This window comes from Poecilia formosa, unplaced genomic scaffold (assembly GCF_000485575.1).
Source record: "Poecilia formosa unplaced genomic scaffold, Poecilia_formosa-5.1.2 Scaffold113, whole genome shotgun sequence".
In the NCBI taxonomy this organism is placed as follows: Eukaryota; Metazoa; Chordata; class Actinopteri; order Cyprinodontiformes; family Poeciliidae; genus Poecilia; species Poecilia formosa.
Window position 1 is genome coordinate 601,034 of NW_006800052.1, and position 18,991 is coordinate 620,024.

General features: G+C 39.4%; 4 protein-coding genes and 1 long non-coding RNA gene across 7 annotated transcripts in view; 3 read left to right on the top strand and 2 right to left on the bottom strand.

The window, feature by feature from the left end:
* Positions 1-317: 317 nt before the first annotated feature.
* LOC103143605 (TFIIH basal transcription factor complex helicase XPB subunit-like) lies at positions 318-3,988 on the bottom strand. Its single transcript, XM_007560205.2, has 9 exons — positions 3,822-3,988; positions 2,259-2,458; positions 1,939-2,175; positions 1,803-1,852; positions 1,576-1,711; positions 1,320-1,490; positions 1,035-1,239; positions 617-931; positions 318-532 (listed from the first exon to the last, which is right to left on the bottom strand). The coding sequence occupies exons 1-9, from the start codon at positions 3,838-3,840 to the stop codon at positions 318-320; spliced, it is 1,548 nt and encodes a 515-aa protein (XP_007560267.1). The 5' UTR covers positions 3,841-3,988.
* Positions 3,989-4,310: 322 nt separating this feature from the next.
* Positions 4,311-6,982, top strand: LOC103143528 (GPALPP motifs-containing protein 1-like). The gene is made up of 7 exons (XM_007560096.2): positions 4,311-4,505; positions 4,616-4,727; positions 4,802-4,915; positions 5,051-5,300; positions 5,403-5,567; positions 5,655-5,756; positions 5,876-6,982. The coding sequence occupies exons 1-7, from the start codon at positions 4,421-4,423 to the stop codon at positions 6,092-6,094; spliced, it is 1,047 nt and encodes a 348-aa protein (XP_007560158.1). The 5' UTR covers positions 4,311-4,420; the 3' UTR covers positions 6,095-6,982.
* Positions 6,983-7,192: 210 nt separating this feature from the next.
* On the top strand, positions 7,193-12,870 carry gtf2f2a (general transcription factor IIF, polypeptide 2a). Of its 2 annotated transcripts, XM_007560097.2 has the most exons (9): positions 7,193-7,343; positions 8,163-8,236; positions 8,616-8,640; positions 9,010-9,148; positions 10,218-10,271; positions 11,625-11,706; positions 11,825-11,924; positions 12,073-12,216; positions 12,371-12,870. In XM_007560097.2, the coding sequence occupies exons 1-9, from the start codon at positions 7,278-7,280 to the stop codon at positions 12,491-12,493; spliced, it is 807 nt and encodes a 268-aa protein (XP_007560159.1). In that variant the 5' UTR covers positions 7,193-7,277; the 3' UTR covers positions 12,494-12,870. The 2 variants fall into 2 exon arrangements, with proteins under 2 accessions (XP_007560159.1, XP_007560160.1); XM_007560098.2 differs by lacking the exon at positions 10,218-10,271 and having other exon boundaries at positions 7,194-7,343.
* Positions 12,871-13,913: 1,043 nt separating this feature from the next.
* On the bottom strand, positions 13,914-15,610 carry LOC103143530 (uncharacterized). The gene is made up of 4 exons (XR_476808.2): positions 15,485-15,610; positions 14,744-14,917; positions 14,399-14,456; positions 13,914-14,037 (listed from the first exon to the last, which is right to left on the bottom strand). It is a non-coding gene; the product is annotated as an uncharacterized LOC103143530 (long non-coding RNA).
* A 400-nt stretch (positions 15,611-16,010) lies between these two features.
* Positions 16,011-18,991, top strand: part of LOC103143531 (protein TANC1-like) — a 40,629-nt gene continuing 37,648 nt past the window's right edge. The window contains exons 1-3 of one of the 2 annotated variants that reach the window (XM_007560100.2): positions 16,011-16,117; positions 16,320-16,424; positions 17,517-17,708. In XM_007560100.2, coding sequence (XP_007560162.1) covers positions 16,349-16,424; positions 17,517-17,708 — 268 coding nt within the window. In that variant the 5' untranslated portion in view covers positions 16,011-16,117; positions 16,320-16,348. Of the gene's footprint in view, positions 16,118-16,314; positions 16,425-17,516; positions 17,709-18,991 lie in introns of both variants that reach the window. The other variant, XM_016675386.1, reaches the window with a different exon arrangement.

The following is an 18,991-nucleotide window of genomic DNA, read 5'->3' on the forward strand; positions in this document are numbered from 1 at the left end:
TGGTAACTAAAGCAGAACTGCCGATATATGACTTTTATGTTATGGCTTAAGTCTGCTAATTAAGGCCAAATGAATAATAAATATATTACAAATGATTTTAACTGCATTAATCGGTGTCATATCATTTGATTTCTTCCTGTCTTATTTTCAGGTTAATTTTCCGGCATCTTTACAGACAAACTTCAAGAAACGTCAAGAATGTACCTGTATTAACCGATCACACTGAGTTAAACCTTATCAGCACAATTTATAGGGTTTAAAAATAAACTTAATGGACAACCAAGACTATATGATAGAAACTCACTTAAGTTTAGAGTTTACCGGACTATATTGTCATGCATGTTTACCTCTGCACACTGAACTTTGGCGATATAGCCGTTGTTCTGCAGCTCCATCCAGTTGGCTTCATACAGCTTAGGGCCAATAAGGAAGTTGAGATCCACAATCTTGTCGTCTTCCCTGACCAGTGTGGCGGTGAGGCCCAGTTTGCAATGGGCCTGGACGATGGTCAGGACACGTCGAAACATCTTTGCTACAGTAAAAAAAAAACGACATTAGTTTGTGAAAGTGTTCAGCATACGGCACTGCCTGTCCTCGTAAAATGAGGCAGACTCACCAGGGATGGTGTGGACCTCATCCAGGATCATAAGTCCCCATTCCTGCGTCCGCATCCACTCCATGACCTTCTCTGCCTCCCAGGATCGCTTGGTGGTGTGACCCAACATGGAGTAGGTGCTGATGGCCACTGAGCAGCCAATGGGCTTATCCTTGGCATCGGAGGTGAAGCGGCAGATCTGGGAGTCGTCGATGGTGGACCACATCTTGAACTGGGACTTCCACTGCTCCACGGAGACGGAGGAGTTGCCCAGCACCAGGCAGCGCTTACGCACGGTGCACGCGGCGGTCACGCCCACCAGAGACTTACCCGCTCCTGCAAGTAACAAAAAGTGAAACCGCACAAGCAACATGAAACTAAAACGTTATTTATGCCAGAACAAAATGGCCACTCGACGTTTTGTCATCTCGGCTCTCACCGCAGGGCAGCACTATCACTCCCGATCGTGCGCGGCCGTTTCCAAACATCTTGCGCAGGCTCTTCTCCTGGTAGGGCCGCAGCACGGCGGTGGGCTTCAGGTCAATGTTGATGTCGGGGTTGACGGTGTCATTTCGAAAGTCGTACTCAGCTAGGAGAGGGTACTCCAGCTGAATGCACCGCTTCTGCAGCTCCTCTATCATTTCCTGCATTACATCAGGCAACGCTACAGTGACAGAGTTCAGAGTAGGATGCGTTCCCTTTTGTTGCATGATCAAAATGTTACCTGGCGAATTTCAAAAGACACAGTCTGGGTCTCCTCTTCCTCTTCTTCCTCTTTATCCATCTGCTCATAGTAGCTGAAGATGTCCTCAGGGACCTGCTGGCTCGAGGTTTGTCCATCGCTGGGCTGCTGTGAGGTGGAGGCACCTCCTTTGTCCTGGACAGCCTTAGAAATCTGACAGGGAAATAAGATGAGGTACACTCTGGTGTAATTTGACAGGCGATAGCAGTGATAGCAGAAAACATCCCGATTTGCTTACCGCTGACTTGCTGTGGATGACCTCGGTAATGAGCTCAGGGTCCGAACCGTCGGCACCTCGCAGGCGACATTCACGGATCAGGTTGTCCTGCAGGAGATTCTGGATGACGTCAGGGAAAGCACTTTCTACGAAATACCTGGGAACGTGAGGAGGAAAGAGAGACCAATAGCACTGAAGCAACGAATGACAAAGAGAAAAAAGGTGGAATTATCTTAAACTGATTTCACCTGTTGTGCTTAAGCACAAGCTTGACTTTCCCATAGCTCACAGTGCAAAGCTGAGAGAGAAAGGTTGATTAGAATGTGAATGAACGAGTAAAACAATGAAGCTGAAAAATCTATAAAAACTACTTCGTTGTCCTACTTTGATAAACTGCACAATGCCGTCCGGTACAGACGTCTTGCTGAGCTTCTGCAGGTACTCCACGATGTCTGAAGTCTGCAGCCCCACGCTGACCGCTGCGTACAGCGAGTACGCGGTCAGCTTGTACTCATGAACGTGGTTAGGTCTGCACACAGGCTCTGCGATGGCCACTAGGAAATCCTGAGCATACTTATACACCGGAGAGAACGCTTCCAGAAAGATGTGTCCATCTGGAGCCTGGAGGGATTAGAAAGACAAAATCACATACACAAATAGGGATTACAGATGGAAAAGAGGTCAACAACAACGGTGCTTCTTACCACCCAGAGTGGGCGTGAAGAGTGGTCTTTCTTGAGCTGCATCTGAGAGCGGTAGTCTTTGGCTCCATACTCGTCAAGCTTGGTCCCAGACTCGTCCACCTGCTTTCCTGCAGCCGCTGGCACGGCTTCCTGAGGCTCGCTGCCGGTCACGTCATCTTCATCGTCTTCCTCCTCATAATAACGTTTCTTGGATTTCTTCTCTGCACCGTGACAGGCAGGAAAAAAAAATTACAAACTACTAGGAAATAATATAACTTATCCTAGTTTTAAATATAAACATACAGATAGTTGACAATACAGATAAGACAATTTATCCAAAACGCCTCCTGTTCTTTGTCTGATGAATGCCCACTGTCCTGTGTTTTAATAGAAAAAAGTATTTCAACGCTACATGTTTTCATTGCAACAGCCACAAACCTCGGTTTATTTTATTGGGATTTTCTGCTACATACCAGCATAAATGAATGTGTAATTGTGAACTGGAAGGGAAATTATACATTTATTAATAAATATATTTTTTTGGTGTCTTTATTTCCAAAAAGGTCAATTTTTCAGATTGCATGACTAAAACTTGTCCTGTCAAATGACTGTCTGACCTGAACTATGATCTCTACAGCTCTTTCAGGATTACCGCAGGCCTCTTGCCTGCTTTTCTAATTAATTCTTTAATTGCCCAAGCTGACAGTTTAGGTGGATTAATCGATAAAAAAAGTGCTCTGTAACCTGATCAAAACGTGGGACTGAAGTTTTAAAACCTAACCCTCCTCTGCTGTGTTCCTTGTTCCCTAACATTTTCTAACAAACTTCTGACGCCTTCAGAAGACCAGCTGAATTTCACTAGCAGCAACAAATCACTCACAGTATACTTTGTTAAAAATCTAAAGGCAGTTAGTTTAGTTAGTTTATGGGCATCAGAGTAAGTGGGCTGAATAAAAGGGTAAAAGGGAATACCAGACTTTTGAGAATTTTTTAATAAACCAAAGTGGCAAACTAGAAAATCATGTATTGTGTTTTTCCACTTCAAAAGTCATGTATTCTGTTAATCGTATTGGTCTATCACACAAATTCCCCCCAAAAAATATACTCAAACGTGTTAATCACAACATTTCAAGGGGTGTGAATACTTTTTCAAGGTACTGGAATATGCCTCTATGTGCTTGCATAGTGTTGGTTTCATTCAAATGTTCTCATTTTAATCAATAGTTTGTCCTTAGCATCGGCACAAAAATTTAAATGGTAAATGGTTTGTCCTTGTATTGCGCTTTATAAAGAGCAGAGGACACCAAAGCGCTTCACACTACAGTACAATAATTTTTTTTAATGTCTTTTGTGCATCTAAAGCATCATGTTTACAGTTCAACATAATCGTAATAATAATAGATGGGAAACAATATTGGAAACATATAGGTCTCCATATACTGCATCACTACAGCTAACAAATATACAGTGAAATAACAATTTACGCTTAATGACCGAACTAAATTGCTGCCAGACATTAATTGTTATGACAGTTAGCTCCCAACGGCTAGCTAACTAGAGTATCACAACCCATCATCAACCTACCTTTATCCCTTTTGCCCATTTTAAAAATATTAAACGGGCAAAAGAGTAAGAAAAACTTTAAAAAATAATTAGACGTAGCTCATTTTTCTTTTGAAACCTTACTGAGATGGACTTGACTTATGAAGTCAATGAGCAAAAAGGAGAATTAAAGTACTACTGAAGCATCTTCCGGTCTTCGGTTTCAAAATAAAATCTATGCTTATATTAAGGGCCTTTTACTGCCCTCTACTGTACAGTTTCATATTGCAATCACTGAGACTGATTATAATTCATTCCCAGATTGAAATAAAACGAAGTGAGATCGGATTTGTCCGCTATTACCATTAATAATAATAATAATAATAATAATAATAATAATAATATTAAGTCATGACCACAATATATTCATTATTTTAATTCATTTATTTTAATTTTGTGTGCTTTTACTTTGCACTTACTTCCGGTTTTACCACGTTGGTGTTTGTTAACTTAACGAGAAATCCTGCCGTTCCGGTGTTTAACTTCCTGTGTGAAAGGTTACAAATGTTTCCTGAAGCATAGGTCTGTTTTTGTTAGACTGACTTCTTATTTTAACAGAAACAGAAACAGCTGCATCAAATATGTCTTCTGATAAATTAATTGGGCCTGCTTTACCGCCGATGTTTAGAAAGGATGGATCTGAAAGCGACGAGAGTGAAAATGATTGTAAGAAACTGATATTTAGTTTTAAGCGATCAAAAACATACTTCCATTTATTATTATTATTATTATTATTTTATTTTCCAGCTGTTGTTTTTTCTCTTTACACTCTGTAGTCGCTGGTCCCGCGCTGCCTCCCGGTTATAAGCGGGGGGAGCCGTCCAGTTCTTCGGATGAGAGTGAGCCGGAGGTGACGTTCAAAAGACCCAGGACTGGAGGAACTGCAGAGTGGGTGGCCACGATAATGTTTGGTCATGAAAAGTGATCCAACAAGCACAACAGTAACATGTGTGTCTATACAGGGTGACCAAAGATGAGGATGAGGATGATGATGATGATGATGATGATGATGATGATGATGGTTTCTTTGGACCAGCTTTGCCACCAGGATTTAAAAAACAGAGTTCACCAGAAAGGTGAGCGAAAACATCTTGTATTACTTTAGGCAGACGTGGTAAATATTTATATTAAGGTGTGACAAAAAGCTTCAAAAGAAGAAATCTGTAAAGGAGCTGAAAGGCCCAAGTTAGATGAATGTGTTATTTTCTCAGACCCCCTGTGCTGGGACCAGCTTTGCCCCCCGGGTTCCACAGAGCAGCATCTGACAGCGATGATGGGGAAGACGGAGAGGACCTCCCAGGGCCTGCGCTGCCTCCAGGATACCAGGCCGAGCGTTCCAGCAGTGAAGCAGAGGACGAGGATGTGATCGGACCCATGCCCGCCAAAGGGCCCGTTCAAGACTCAGTGGCTCTCGAATTTGAACGAAGAGCACAAAGGATGAAAGAGAAGCTCACTGGAGAGGTTGTCCTTCTCCCACATAATATGAACTGTAGTCTTTTATCATTTATAGATTGTCATTTATAAATACATTTCCCCTGCTCTCTCTAATTCTTATGTACTTAGGAGGCCCCTGAGGTGGTGTCTAGAGAAACGTGGATGACGGAGCTCCCACCAGAATTGCAGCACATTGGTTTAGGGGCTCGAACCTTCAAGAAGAGGTCAGGTCCAGAGAACAACGATCGATCGATTTGGACGGACACACCGGCAGACAGGGAGCGCAAGGCCCGGGTAGTTATTTTTTAAAATAATTTACCGTTTGTAGTGGTGTTCAACTTAACTGTTGGTTGGATCTCAAAAAGTTATGTTTACCAACAGGAACGGCTTGAAGGAAAGAAAACTGGCGAGGCAAAGAATGATAAAGTCCCACAAGTTTCTCGAAGGGACGTAGAAATGGCAGAAAAAGTATCAAAATACAATGTAAGTAGCTGTTCTCTTTTACTACAAAATACCCCCTTTACAGTACCTATTAGAGGCATTCATACCTCTTGAAGTTTTTCGTATTTTCTCACACTAGCGATACCTTTCTTATTTTCAAGGAGTCCAAACGGGGTGAGTCTCTCATAAGTTTACACTCAAAGAAGCTGAAGGAAAAAGCCAAAGAGACGGCGGACAAGCCAGTAGAGAGGAGGCCGTTTGATAGAGACGAAGACCTGCAGGTCAATCGCTTTGATGAAGCCCAGAAGCAGCGGCTGTTGAAGAAATCTCAGGAACTGAACACTCGCTTCTCACACAGCAAAGATCGAATGTTTCTGTAGGATTTTGTTAGAATTAATGAAAATTTGTGTAGCTTTCTGGCTGTTGTATGAGGTTGTGGCCATACTTTTGTAAAGGACAACTGATTTTCTTTTTTTTTTGTAAAAACAAACAAACAAAAAGTGTGGTGAAGTTTGCATATTTTTAAGAAGGTTCTTAGGACTGGTAATATGTAAATATGTTCAGATGTATTCTTCCGTCTTATAACTTGTTTGTGGATACCAGATACGCATAAAGGGCATTTCTGGAATTTAGTTTATCTATGTCCATTCTGTCACACTATTGGTGACAATATTTTTGTTTAATGTTTTTATTTTGGACTTATAAGAATCCATTTACAGTTGTAAATGCAACAGAGTGGCAAACAGTGTTGTTAAATGAAAGCTGGATCTCTGATCTCTGCATAAATAAATGTTTTATTTCAATAGTATGTAATAAACCCTGCCAAATTGGCGCCATCACATTTATGGATTTTTTTCCCCTTAGGTACACGTAAATAGGATTGCATGGAGTTTGTATGTTCTTTAATGCACGTGTGGGTTGTCTCTGGGTCTTCCAGCTTTTTCTCCAGTCCACACATATTACTCTTGGGTTATTTAATCACTCTAAATTGCCCTGTGGTATAAGTGTGTTTATACTGTGTGTGTACCTGTATTTGCCCTGTGATGGAGTGGTAATCTGTCTCTTCCACCAACTCACTACAACTTTGAAAGGATCAGCAGGTAAACAGATTGATGGATGTAAATGGCATATGCAAAGAAATTCTGAAAGAAACAAAAACATTTTTAACGTCAGTTTATTTTGAATAGGCAATGAAAACTACAAAAATGGCATTAAGAAAACAAATCAGCACAACCAGATTGTACTAGATTGTAACCAGATTATACTCCTGATAAAAGTGACCTGTGTACATTTTTATATCAGTACGTTTCATTTGTAAAACAGCTTGCACATTTTTCATGTTTGGTTAAGCTTTTACAAAACTATTTTTATAGCTTGAATAAACTTCTATCCCAAAACAATGACTAAATAATCTTTTCCTAGTTTGTATTCATGTTTTCTTACATAAAAACGAGGAAGCGAAAACTGGAAAGACCCATCAGAGCTTCCGTACTCACTACTTACCGTATTTCTGTTGATCTCGCGTGTGGTAGTTTTTATAGTAAGTTAGCATTGTTTTACAGCATGTCAGAAAAAGGAGAAGTGGATTTAACAGGTGCAAAGCAGAATACTGGTGTTTGGCTCGTAAAGGTGAGTATATGCCAGCCACAACCAAGTTCATAAATGAGCTAAAGACTAATTATTTAAAGATAGCCGAGGCTAAATGTTAGCTTAGCATATTAGCGCTATATGTTATTACCATATCGGAGACTAAGGAGTTTGGCTTGGCATGGCAAAGAAATATTCAATTTGGCCGAGCATTGCAAAAATAAAGCTCTGCCGTAATAAAAATTTAGCTTAGATAATAAAAGACTAATTACGTGAAAGCTTTATATTGTATTGTGTGTTCGTTGTTTCTTGGACTTTACAAGTTTCCATGGCAATTAAGAATTTAATTTTTTTTTTTAATTAATGGATTCATCTGAATGAGCTGTGTTGTTTACTATTGCAATTTGCTTCATGTAATGTTTTTGTTGAAAGCTCAATTTAACAAGATTACATTCAAAATGGTGAAGCCACGTTCATTATTTTAATGTTGTGATTGATTCAGTAAAATATAATAAAAAGGCCTCGAAATATGAAGTATTGATGTTTGAAGAGTTTATTACTGTATCTAAACATAATAGAGTGAAATGCTTGTTTTACTTACTTTTATAAGAAGCGTCAATTGCTGATGAAGACATTAAGTTGAACTAGTTTGGGTTTTACTTCTTCAACTGAATTATAAAAAACCAGAATTTGAAAAATAAAGTGCACCTCAAACCAATAGTCATAATTTCTGTCCTCAGATTTTCCATTTGAACAAAAGGGGGGATATATACACATTTAATTGTACCATATCAGTTGTTTTCAGAGGCAAAAAACCCCCAAAACATCCTGGTTGATAAACACTCGTTTTTGATTTTGCAGGTGCCGAAGTACCTCTCTCAGCAATGGGCAAAAGCTACAGGAAGAGGCGAGGTCGGGAAAATCAGAATTTGCAAGTATGTGAAATTAGGCTTCTGTCTGCAAGGCATGCAAATGTGTGTGCTAGTGGTGAATTTTCTGCAAGCTTCTTATGCTAGATGGAAGTTTTTTCACTATAACCCACGCAGAAAATGCTTCATAGGAAACAACGCTGTTTATTATTATTATTATTATTATTATTATTATTATTATTATTCTCCTCAGATACAATAACTTCTGAAAGCACAGTGGCATAGGCACGTGCAGGAAGAAAGAAGAAAGAAGATTGGCACAAAGTAGATAAAGAGAGGAAATTAAAACTGAAATATGTAGACGGGTTTTTATTATGCCATAAGTGATGCATATCTTCTTGCCAACCAGTTCAGTGAAATATTGTCTTTTGCTTTTATTTTAAAGAAAAGGAAACCAAGGAAAACCAGAGGTAAGTGACGTTTTATAGAACTATGCAGCATCCCCCAAATATATACGTAACACATAATGTGCAAGACATGCTTTTATCACTTCCTTCTTGACAAACAAAAGTAAGAATGATCATAGTCGATTTAAAAGGTGACACAATGCTTTTGCCAAGAATAAGTTCACAAATTGTAATTTTTATACCTGGGTGTACCCATCATTAACCTGTATTTCTACAACTCTTCAGTCATGTTTCTGTGTACAACTTTGAAATCTGGAGTTTAACACCTATAAATAAGAGACTAGCTAAAAATGAAATAAACTAAGAACTGAATAAAAACTATTTGTTCAGTTCTTAGTGGTCTCAAAACTCCCACATGGCTGCTCTCTACAGGTGTCTTTCACTTTAAATGAAGAGCTGACTACCATCGAAGGCATCGAAGACAAAACGGTGTCTGCACCTCGTGAGCATCCGTTCACCATGCAGTCCGTGGGGGGTCAGATGCTGGCGGTCTTCACTGAGACTTCATCCGGTGAGTTTCCGATACGGAATGATTACTTGCGCTGCAATATGAGACACTCGGTTAACGCTCAGTCATTCTTAGATTTCTGTGATGTGAAACATCTTCGCTGGTGAAGGCATCCGTTCTGCTACCTGTGCATTCTTGCTCTATACGTCTTTCCCCTGCTTGTACTCCTTGCCTCCGTGTGTTGAGAACAGACCTTTTCTTGAGTGAGACGTTGTCCACATTAACGAAACTGTACATACCAGTAACGTACCGCATCCACTGGATAAGCGAACACTCAAAAGAAAACAGTCGTCATAGTCTGTATCTTGTCTGCTTTGTGTTTTGTTTTGGTGAGAGTGCCGCCGTGTATTTGTTTGATCGTGTGTCATTTATTGGTTTTTGATTCACTTTTTAAGTGTACTGAGAGTAAGAGGAGTGGCTTTATTGTCAGAACTGTTGCAGTGTCACTGAATCAGCACAAATCATCACTCGGTGTGGAGTTGATTTAATTTCTGCATGGGCTTCCGTGGTTTCAGTCTGGGCTTCAAATGCCTTTTTTTTCCCCCCACTGCGAATGTTCTCAGGTTTGGTTTTATGTGCTCTTGGTGCTAATGGACTTGTGCTGCAGTTCTTTCTTTGACTGCAAACATCCGTGTCCATCTGTGTGTAATGGGCTGCACTGTGAAACACTATAGAGGCTAAACACAGTTTGAACAACATATATTTTAATACCATGTGGATCTTCTTTTTTTTTTTTTTAAACTTTACTATATATTTTTAGAGCCTATAAAACAGACATAAACTTACATCGTTTTCTAGCTCTGCATAAAGCCTTTTTTGAAATTCAGTTAATAAAATAAGCCTCTGTGCAGCCCTCTGGGTGTGTATCGGCGCTGATACACAGTGTCTGTTGCTTGCTTGCGTTAAGGTCTCTCTGGCTTCTGCTTGGTGGAAAAATATGCAATGAAGCTGTGTGATTTAACATTTTCGTGTGGGACTAAACCCTGGCTATGGCTCTTATTGTTTAATCCCCTCCTCCCCTCGTTCTGCATTCCCCTGTGTTTTCATGTGTACCATCCCTCCCTTCCTGTAGGCCAGTCAGAAGAAAGATCTGATGGCAGCAGCTCAGGTTCGGGGGCAGGTCCAGGTGAGTCCTCCATTTTTGCAGAAAGCGAGAGCTCTGATCAAAGGAGTGGCGATCTTTAGAAACATCTGGAAGTTGTGGCGTTGCATCATGAAGCCATATAGAGACAACATTGGAGCTTGGAATATTTTTATGGCAGTAACATTTAGGCTCTTCTGAAGCAGAACAACGTCTTTATCCTTGGGAATTGTTGGACATACACTTGTGTTAATTGGTCCGCACATTTTGATTTTGGTTGTGCTCAAAAATCAGTCCAGATGTCAAATGTGACTCATCATGAGCAGGTTACAGTTCTGTGTGATGATTGGTGAAGTTGTGGAAATCTTATAGAAAACTGTTTGGTTTGGACTTTAGTAAAAATGTCGTCATTGACTTGATGTGTGCTTTTCCTTCCAAACAGATTTTACTGAATGAAACAAGTTATAGAAAATTATGAAAACCTGTTGAATATTTAGCTCTATGCTAAGAAATATTCATATCTCTTTCTTTTTAAAAAAAAAATTGCTAGAACAGAAAATAATTCAATTGTACAAAAATCCACATTAGTCATCTTTTGTTTACTTATTAAATGAATGGCAAATCTGGATTTTGCAGCTGAAGAAAAATGTAGGGCATCCTACCCTCTTATTGTTAGTCTCGCCCCCTTTGGTTGAAATATCTTCAGTGAAAAACGTATATAGCCAACTAACAGCTTTTGCCATTTACATGAGGACAGTTTACCTCACAAAGATGCTTGAGGGGTGTCTTGCAGCATCTCAATGGAACCGAGATGTGGACTTTTACCGGGCTCAGGCGCTTTCAGTTTCAAAATTGTTAACCAGTTATTGGTTGACTAATTTGTATGTTTGGATAATTTTCATCCTGCAATTCTGGTTATGTTTTTTTTTTTTTTATTTTTGTTTGTTTTTTTGTTTTGTTTTGTTTTTAAATTGATTTTGTATTCTGTGAACTGGCCAGGTCCTACTGCAGCCAGACTCTTCCACCTCCACATTTCACATGACTGAACAACCAAATAATACTTTAATATCACAGCTTTCATTCATGTTACATTCACATCAGTGGAACTTAAAAATGGCTCCAGTATTGTAGTGAACAGATGACAAGGCTTACAGGCCACAGTTGCTACACAAGCTGGTGTGAGGCCATCTAGTACTTATTGCAGCTTTAGTCAGATTTTTTCCTTCAGACTGATTTTTTTATTTATTTTTTTGTGCAAGTTGCAAAAGAACCTTCTGTTCTTAGCATCTCATCTGGTGTAATCTATATCGATCTCCTGAACTTTGACTAAAACATTTTTAAACTGATTCATTCTGTTTGTTTCTATTCAGCATTTGACATAACTTTGCCATTTTTCAGATAAGATAGCCTTGGAGGGAGTGGTGGTGCAGAGAGCAGAATGCAGACCTGCTGTTAGTGAAAGCTACATGAAATTAAAGAGGTGAGTGTATTTTCTTCAGACTACACAAGGGTTAAAAAGCTAATCCGTTCAACAAACCATTGCAGTTTTCTGTGAACTTCAGGTGTGTTTGTATTGTGCATGTCATCATATCTTACAGGCTACAAATTGAAGAGTCTTCCAAACCAGCGAGGTTGTCACAGCAGTTGTTGAAACCCGTCACCACCAACTACAAACCTGTGGCCAACCACGACTACAATGTAAAAAAAAAAAAAAATCAAACTTTTTTTTTCTCATTCATTTCGTTTACCTGCATGAATTTTCAGGCCTCATGTAGAAATATGTCCACTTTTTGCAAAACATGCGAGTTTATGTCTGGTAACTGAGCTCTGCTTACTTTTGCTGCAGCGTGAATACGAGCGGAAAAAGAAAGAGGAGGGCAAGAGAGCGAGATCTGACAAACAGCAGGTGCTGGACATGTTGTTTTCTGCGTTTGAGAAGCACCAGTATTACAACATCAAAGACTTGGTGGACATCACCAAACAGCCTGTGGTGAGAACACGACAGGAAAAATTGTACTATTAATCCACTAATGCTGAGGGATTCTAAAGAATCTTGTTTGTCCAGAAGATTGCTTTTATGGAAACAAACAAATGTTGCTGCAGATTTATTTTTGACTGTTTTCCATATTTGGTGGTCTTCACAGACATACCTGAAGGAAATCTTGCGTGATATTGGCATCTACAATGTTAAAGGGACACACAAGAACACCTGGGAACTCAAGCCGGAGTACAGACATTACCAAGCAGAGGAAAAAACTGATGAATAGTTTTTTTTATTTTTTTTTTTTTTTATTTGTAAACCCTTGTATTGTCACAGATGTTGTGGTTCCTATTTCTTTATGCTAGGATTCAACATGGGAAGCAGTGAGAAGATGTTTTTTGTTTTGTTACAGTTTCTGCACACGACCCCTCAGCTTGGCTTCCATGAGAGAACTCTAACATTTGGAAATTTATTTCTAGGCTGCTTTTGATGCCTTTTTTGTATGGAAAGTCATAGTATTTTGACTGCGAGCAATTAACTATGTAGGATGTGGCAGGTAAATATTTTTTATCCAAATGTGATTTGGATGGAACAAATCTTCTGCACTGGAGGTTTTACTGGGTTTTAAATTTGATTTATGTAATAAAGTTGTCAGTAGAACCATTTTGACTTATGTGAGAGATAAACAGCACAACATTACAACTCTGGAAACAAGTGTTGTCAAATACAGACAGAAATAATGTGAAGACATTTTAAAATTTCTGTCACTTATTTCCAAAAGTAAAACTTGATTAAGTGCAAGCCCTCCCAAGCATAGAGTATAAACTGTGCACAATTATTTGGCAAGTGAGTATTTTACTCATGTCATATTTTTTAACTCCAAACTTGGATGCACAATGGATTTAAGCATACAGGTTATGTATACCTGTATTGAGTGAGAGTGTGCATACTTATGCAGCTTCTCTTCTTTAGGGCCAAAAAACAAGGGAAACAATTGAGAACGTGTGGGCAGTTCTTAAATTAGACTTTGCTGCTGCAGCCATCAGCAAATTAAGACAATGACAAACTTAATGAAGTTAAGTTTGAAGACAAACTGAAGTTTGTCAGTTATGGAACATGGGGGGTATACTGGTCACTGATTTTTGTCAAACGTTCACTGGAAAGTTTGGACCCAGTTCTCACTTGGATACAAGCGAGTTAATGTTTATGTAGTTTAACAATTCTGCACAATAATTGTGCAGATATAGAAAAGCCAAAACCTAACTTTATTTTAAGCAATTTGGATTAAGAGAGCAGTTGGTGATTAATGAAAATCAAAGGCTTGCATAATTGTGCACAATGTAGGAATGTACACATTTCAGAGGCCTGACATTATACACACTATGAAACTAGAAGACAATTTTAGGCTGTCATTTTAAGCCATCAAATTACAAGAGGCTTGAAAATGGGTCACTAAAATTAATCTTTACCCATTTCACAACTTGACATCTCAGGTACATCTCAATATTCTTGAGATGTACCTGTATACACACCAGGTTCATTCAAGACGTCCCTTTGAATCTTGCACTATCCAGGCATCTCCAGATATTTAAATTTCTTTGCGACATTTAAAAAGCAAATGTAAAGCTTTGAAAAAAAAAAAACTGTTGAATTATAAAATTTGAGCCATTTCTCTGAAATGAACTAAAGATCAGAATGAAAACACATTTAGGGATTTGTAATTTTTTTTTATTACAAAAAGCATGAAAACACAAAAATCAGTCTTCAGAATGATGGAGACGATAAAATCCAAGCGACGCAGGATGACTGTAGAAACGTCTCACCCGTTTCCTGCAAGAGAAAATCATTTTCAGTGGATGCATGAAGCAAATAGTTATCGAGCTCAGGAACATTCAACTCAATCATTTCTGTGACTGGCCACGTTTACACATTGGAAGTTGAATTTCTCTAAAATGCATAGTTATTCACTGCAGTTGAATGAAATGTCTAAATGTTTAGGACTTGCGTCATACCTAGCAGGTTTAAATGTACTCCTCAATCTAATCTGGCTACTGTAGCATTTAGCAGTCAGAAAACATGAGGAAGGTTCAGTTTAGCATCGCTATGCAAACCAAGAAGCCAAAGAAGCCTGCTTCAGGTCTATCAGTGGATGCAAATCAAAGTCTCATCAAATTAATTAATTTGTGCTCACCTGCTGTCACACATTGCTCACTGTTCACTGCTGCTGTTAAACGTCATGTCAACGTAACCTTAACACAAGGGAAAGAGGAAAAAGCGTGAAGACCTGAAACTAGTGACATCATGAAGTATACCCATTGAGTTTATAATACAGAAAAGGTAAAGTATGTTTGTTTTCCCCTCTTCAATCTGAGGCACCATTGAAAACAGGCGCGCAGAAAGCGCAGGGACGTTTACTGTTGCATCTGAAACAATAAAACACAGGTTCTCTCACAACAGAGAGCCCGGGCTGTCAAAGATGCACATCGTAACCAGCCGATCAAAATAAAGAGTCTCAGTAATCAACAAGTATACTTACAAAAATGACTGCTGCTCTTCTGAGTTCACCCACGGCGTATTTTGCTGAATCTATGCATGATGCTTGAATAGCCTGCTTCAACATCACTTATCAGATCAATGCACTCATGCCAGAGACACAGACATCATCCAAAATCAGGGACGAAGAGGTGACCGTCCAATGAAATGCGATTAGCTAGGGGTAAAAGAAAAAAAAAAGAGCCTTTACATTATACACAAAAACAACTAGGGGTTGGTTACTGTAGTTTATGGGTGATTTAAATGGACGAAAAGTTGCTACAGCAATTGTCCAATCTCCCCACCCCCACAAAAAAACTTACAAATCGCTCACTACATACTTTATAGTGAGACTTGCATAGGTTTGGAGCAGATTAAATACTGTACAAGTTTATGTACTGCTGAAAAATGATTTGCCTTGAGCAGATTGGGAGGGTCAAAAAGAAAATCTTTACAGTAATAACAGGAAGCTACCTCAAATCGGCACACTATTGGTTTAAAAACCCACCACTCCAAGCTAACAAACTTTCGACAGAATGGAATTAGCCAATAGATGAAATTCAGGCACAATTTCCCAGCATTTATTTAATTACCAGGACCGAACATATCTTGTTAGCTTCCTACAATGTGGAACTAGGTGGAGCTAGCTACTTTCCACGTGGTTGCTGGTTTGTGAAATAAAAGCTCTCTATTATTGTCAAAGGACTTTCCTATTTGACCAAAAGAACTGTTCGGAAATACTTACCGAGCAACTCGACATGTGAAGTAACTAGACTGATAATCTTGTAAAACATTGTGAACTTCTGCTAGCTTCTCACAGCGACCAGCTACAGAAAAGGACGCTACGGCTCTTAGCTTCCAGCTTTTATAGGTTGCTGGTTGATGCTCGTTTCGCCCCCTTGTGGACGAAAAGAAAACGTTTATCAACACCACCGCCCCCTAGTGTTCACAGAAGGGGTTGCCTTAAATAATGTATTCTCAATCAATTCAGTTCACGAACGCTTTTTATCGACTTATTTACTTGATTATCTGATTGTTTTGATGATTTTGTGGTAGGTTAATCATATATTAGCATTTGTAATAGTGATAATATGCAACGATAAATAGTAGTCGTTAATGATAAAATAATATGTTTCAAGTGAAAACATGAAAGTCTGGTAATATAAAATATAAAAATATATATTTTTCAAATGCTTACGACATATTTAGATCACGAGGCACACATGCTCGCGCAGGAGACGCGCTCCCGTCTCCCTTGATCATTTTGTGAGAGCAAGTCACACTCTTTAATTGGACTCCGCCAGCCAGCGAAAGTAGTCTCTCTGCTGCTTCCCATGGATATAAGTGAAGGCACGCTGGCATCCAGGAAGACTTAAAGGTAACCATAGCTCTCATTGTACAAGAGGACTGTTTGTGTTTAATATCTCTGTTATGTTTTCCATCAGTGAGCGAAACTAACCTTTTTTTTAAAAAAAGACGGTAATGGTCTCAAAATACTCCACAAGAAACACAACGAGTAGAGTTCCCTGAAATAATATGCTCAAATCTAATGTGTGCCTTTTTTTTTATTTCTTTTAAAGGCGGTACAGACCAGAGAAGGACTCCAGCTATGTTCAGAGCAGTGTTCGGAAATAAGAAGGAAGGAGGAGGGAAAAAAGGAGACAAAAAGAGCCAGAAAAATGCAGGTAACAGTAAAACTACTGATACACTAAAAGTCGAAGAGAAACTTGTACAAATGCACTGCTATTTCCAAGTCTTTTTTTTTTTCTCTCTGTTGGACCCTCATGCTGAATCTAGTATTCAGATAAGAAAACATATTTGTACATTGTTAAAGGTCTTGTTTTATTTGCTTGACAATATTCAGGTTCTCTCCTCCTGGGTGAGGCAAATGGAGCCATTTCAATTAGCCTAATTCATCAGTGTCTGTCCTTCACACGGTGTCCCGCTGATTTTATTTTAAGTGTGTCAGTCAAAGTTGGATTGGGCTAGGCAAACATCATGACCTACTAAACAAAAGCCAAAAGAATTTGTGAGTGGTTCGTACAAAGCAGATAAGGTTAACCTGCAGAGATGCTGCGCACACTGAATGCTTTGTGGCGCTGCCAGTGAATTAGCAGCTCTCGCATCTTTGGCATGCTCTGGAAGCCCTATGTATTTTTCAGAGGCTGAACTTGTCAACTCGCAGCAGTACAGAGAAGATTTCAGCGTGCACGGTGAAGATATATGAACATAAGTAGAGCTCAGTATTAGAGCAACCATGTTGCTCATTAATATTTAATATTGCGCTGCTCTGGGAAGCAAAGAACAGAGAGGAGGACAGAGAACTGTGTCAGTCTCATTAAATTCATATGGTGTGTTTACAGTACGCGCTGGCATGACTCCAGTCTTTTGAAAAAAATAATAAATAATAAATAAATAAATAAAATAAACGACCACTTCATCTCGTCTTGTTTCTGGTGATCTTGTGGATTTACACTAACTTATTTATAGCATATCTTCCTAGTTTACACATCATACTCATGGCTTACTAAAGACTGGTTTGTTATGAAACTACTCGCACCATTTTAACATTTTATTTATACATTTTAATAAGGATTTAGAGTGTTGCTTGATGATATTTCAAAGTTTCAAGCCTAGGCTTAGATGCTTCAGTTGCAATCAACATTATAATGTTACTATTATGAACTGATGTATGAGCATTCCCTAAGGAGGGACATGGCCATCTTCCTGGTCGAAGGTCTGGCTAATCAACACCTTTTCCCATCTGTCCCATGCAGGTGTCGAGGTTCATATGCCCTGCATTCAGCAAAGGGGCAGCGGCCAGCGTGCCACTCATCACCACGGACATAATGGGAGCCATTTAAATCGGAAGAGATTGACTAAAGGCGTGTCCATTTCTTTACCGTCCTCTCCGCTTCTCCCTCGCCAGGGCGACATAGTTTCCTCTCAGTCCTGCGTCAAGTTCCAAGGTGGGTCGCTATTAAAGTAATCAACACAAAGCAACGTCTCGGTGACAAAGAGCTGTGCGTAAGGGACTCGCTGTAAAGGGAGCGAGATGCTTTTGCATGGCTCCGCTTTGTTAAGCAGGGAGCTTCAGTGCGTTCACTTGTTCCATACATGACAGAAAGTACAAGTGCAGGTCCTCAGGGCCCAAAAAACACGAGACAGATTGTCAGAGTTAATAATTCAGAGAAACAACTGAAGGCGATGCCCCCCAATTAGGTTGCTCAATGTCAGGGCATTTTATTGCTTTGGATCTGCACACTAAATAATCTGGGAATTGATGAGAGTACTCAAAGCAAATACAGTTTTGGCTATAGTTTGCTTAAGATCACATAGGTTTTGTGTATTGGTGGATGTAGTTTTTGATAGTTTATATATTTTAAAAAAAATCTTTTTTTTTCCACATGAGATGAAAAAGTTAATGAAAAGAGCTCTTTAAAACATATTTTCCTGGTTGTTGTGAAGTGCAGTTTAAATAAATAATCCTAATCTCTGCTTAAATGAGTTAGAATCCTGAATATAAAAGAAAGGGTGGAGCACATCTTATGTTAAAAATAGGTCAAAGAGAGAGCCTCTCCTTGATGTAACCATCTTCTTATTTCTTAGTTTCTGCAAGCCCGTCTCCTCTCCTCTCCTCCTCTTCCCTCCCAAACTGCAAAGCAAAATCAGGAGCTGAGGGAGTGACACAGAGTGAAGAAGATGAGACAACGAGCACTTAAGAAAAGAGTCCTACTTGCACAGTTTGATCGTGCCTGTCATCAGAGCAGTATTTCTAAATCCGTGCAGCTGTCTTCTGTCAGACAAATTATCAGTGTTAATTTTGCTCGAAATTGCAAATGCTGCAAAGATTTCCAGGAAGTGCACCCTTGCTTAAAGCCTCTCCGACGGTTTCCTTGCTTGCAGCTGGTTGTTAAGGAAAGCGTTAATGTTTTGAAAGTGAATTTTTTTGTGTCGATCTCTTTGTCACAAGCTGGAAGGATGAAAAGACCGTACAGTTTGCAAGCGAAGGAACTTTAAAATGAGCACATTTCTTGAGTAAGTTCAAAGACTGTTGTCTCAGGGATGCCTTACATTAGGAGAAACAGTAGGTGGCAGTATCTTTTAGCAAGTCCAGCTAGCCATTCAGAAAAAAAAAAGTCCTATTACATTTCATTGCATGAATCCTTGCCGCAGCCTAGGAAGGGAAAATTACAGCAAGTTAATGTCCGTAGCGCCCGAGCCCCCCCAAATTCTTTGGCGGTCGTGTACA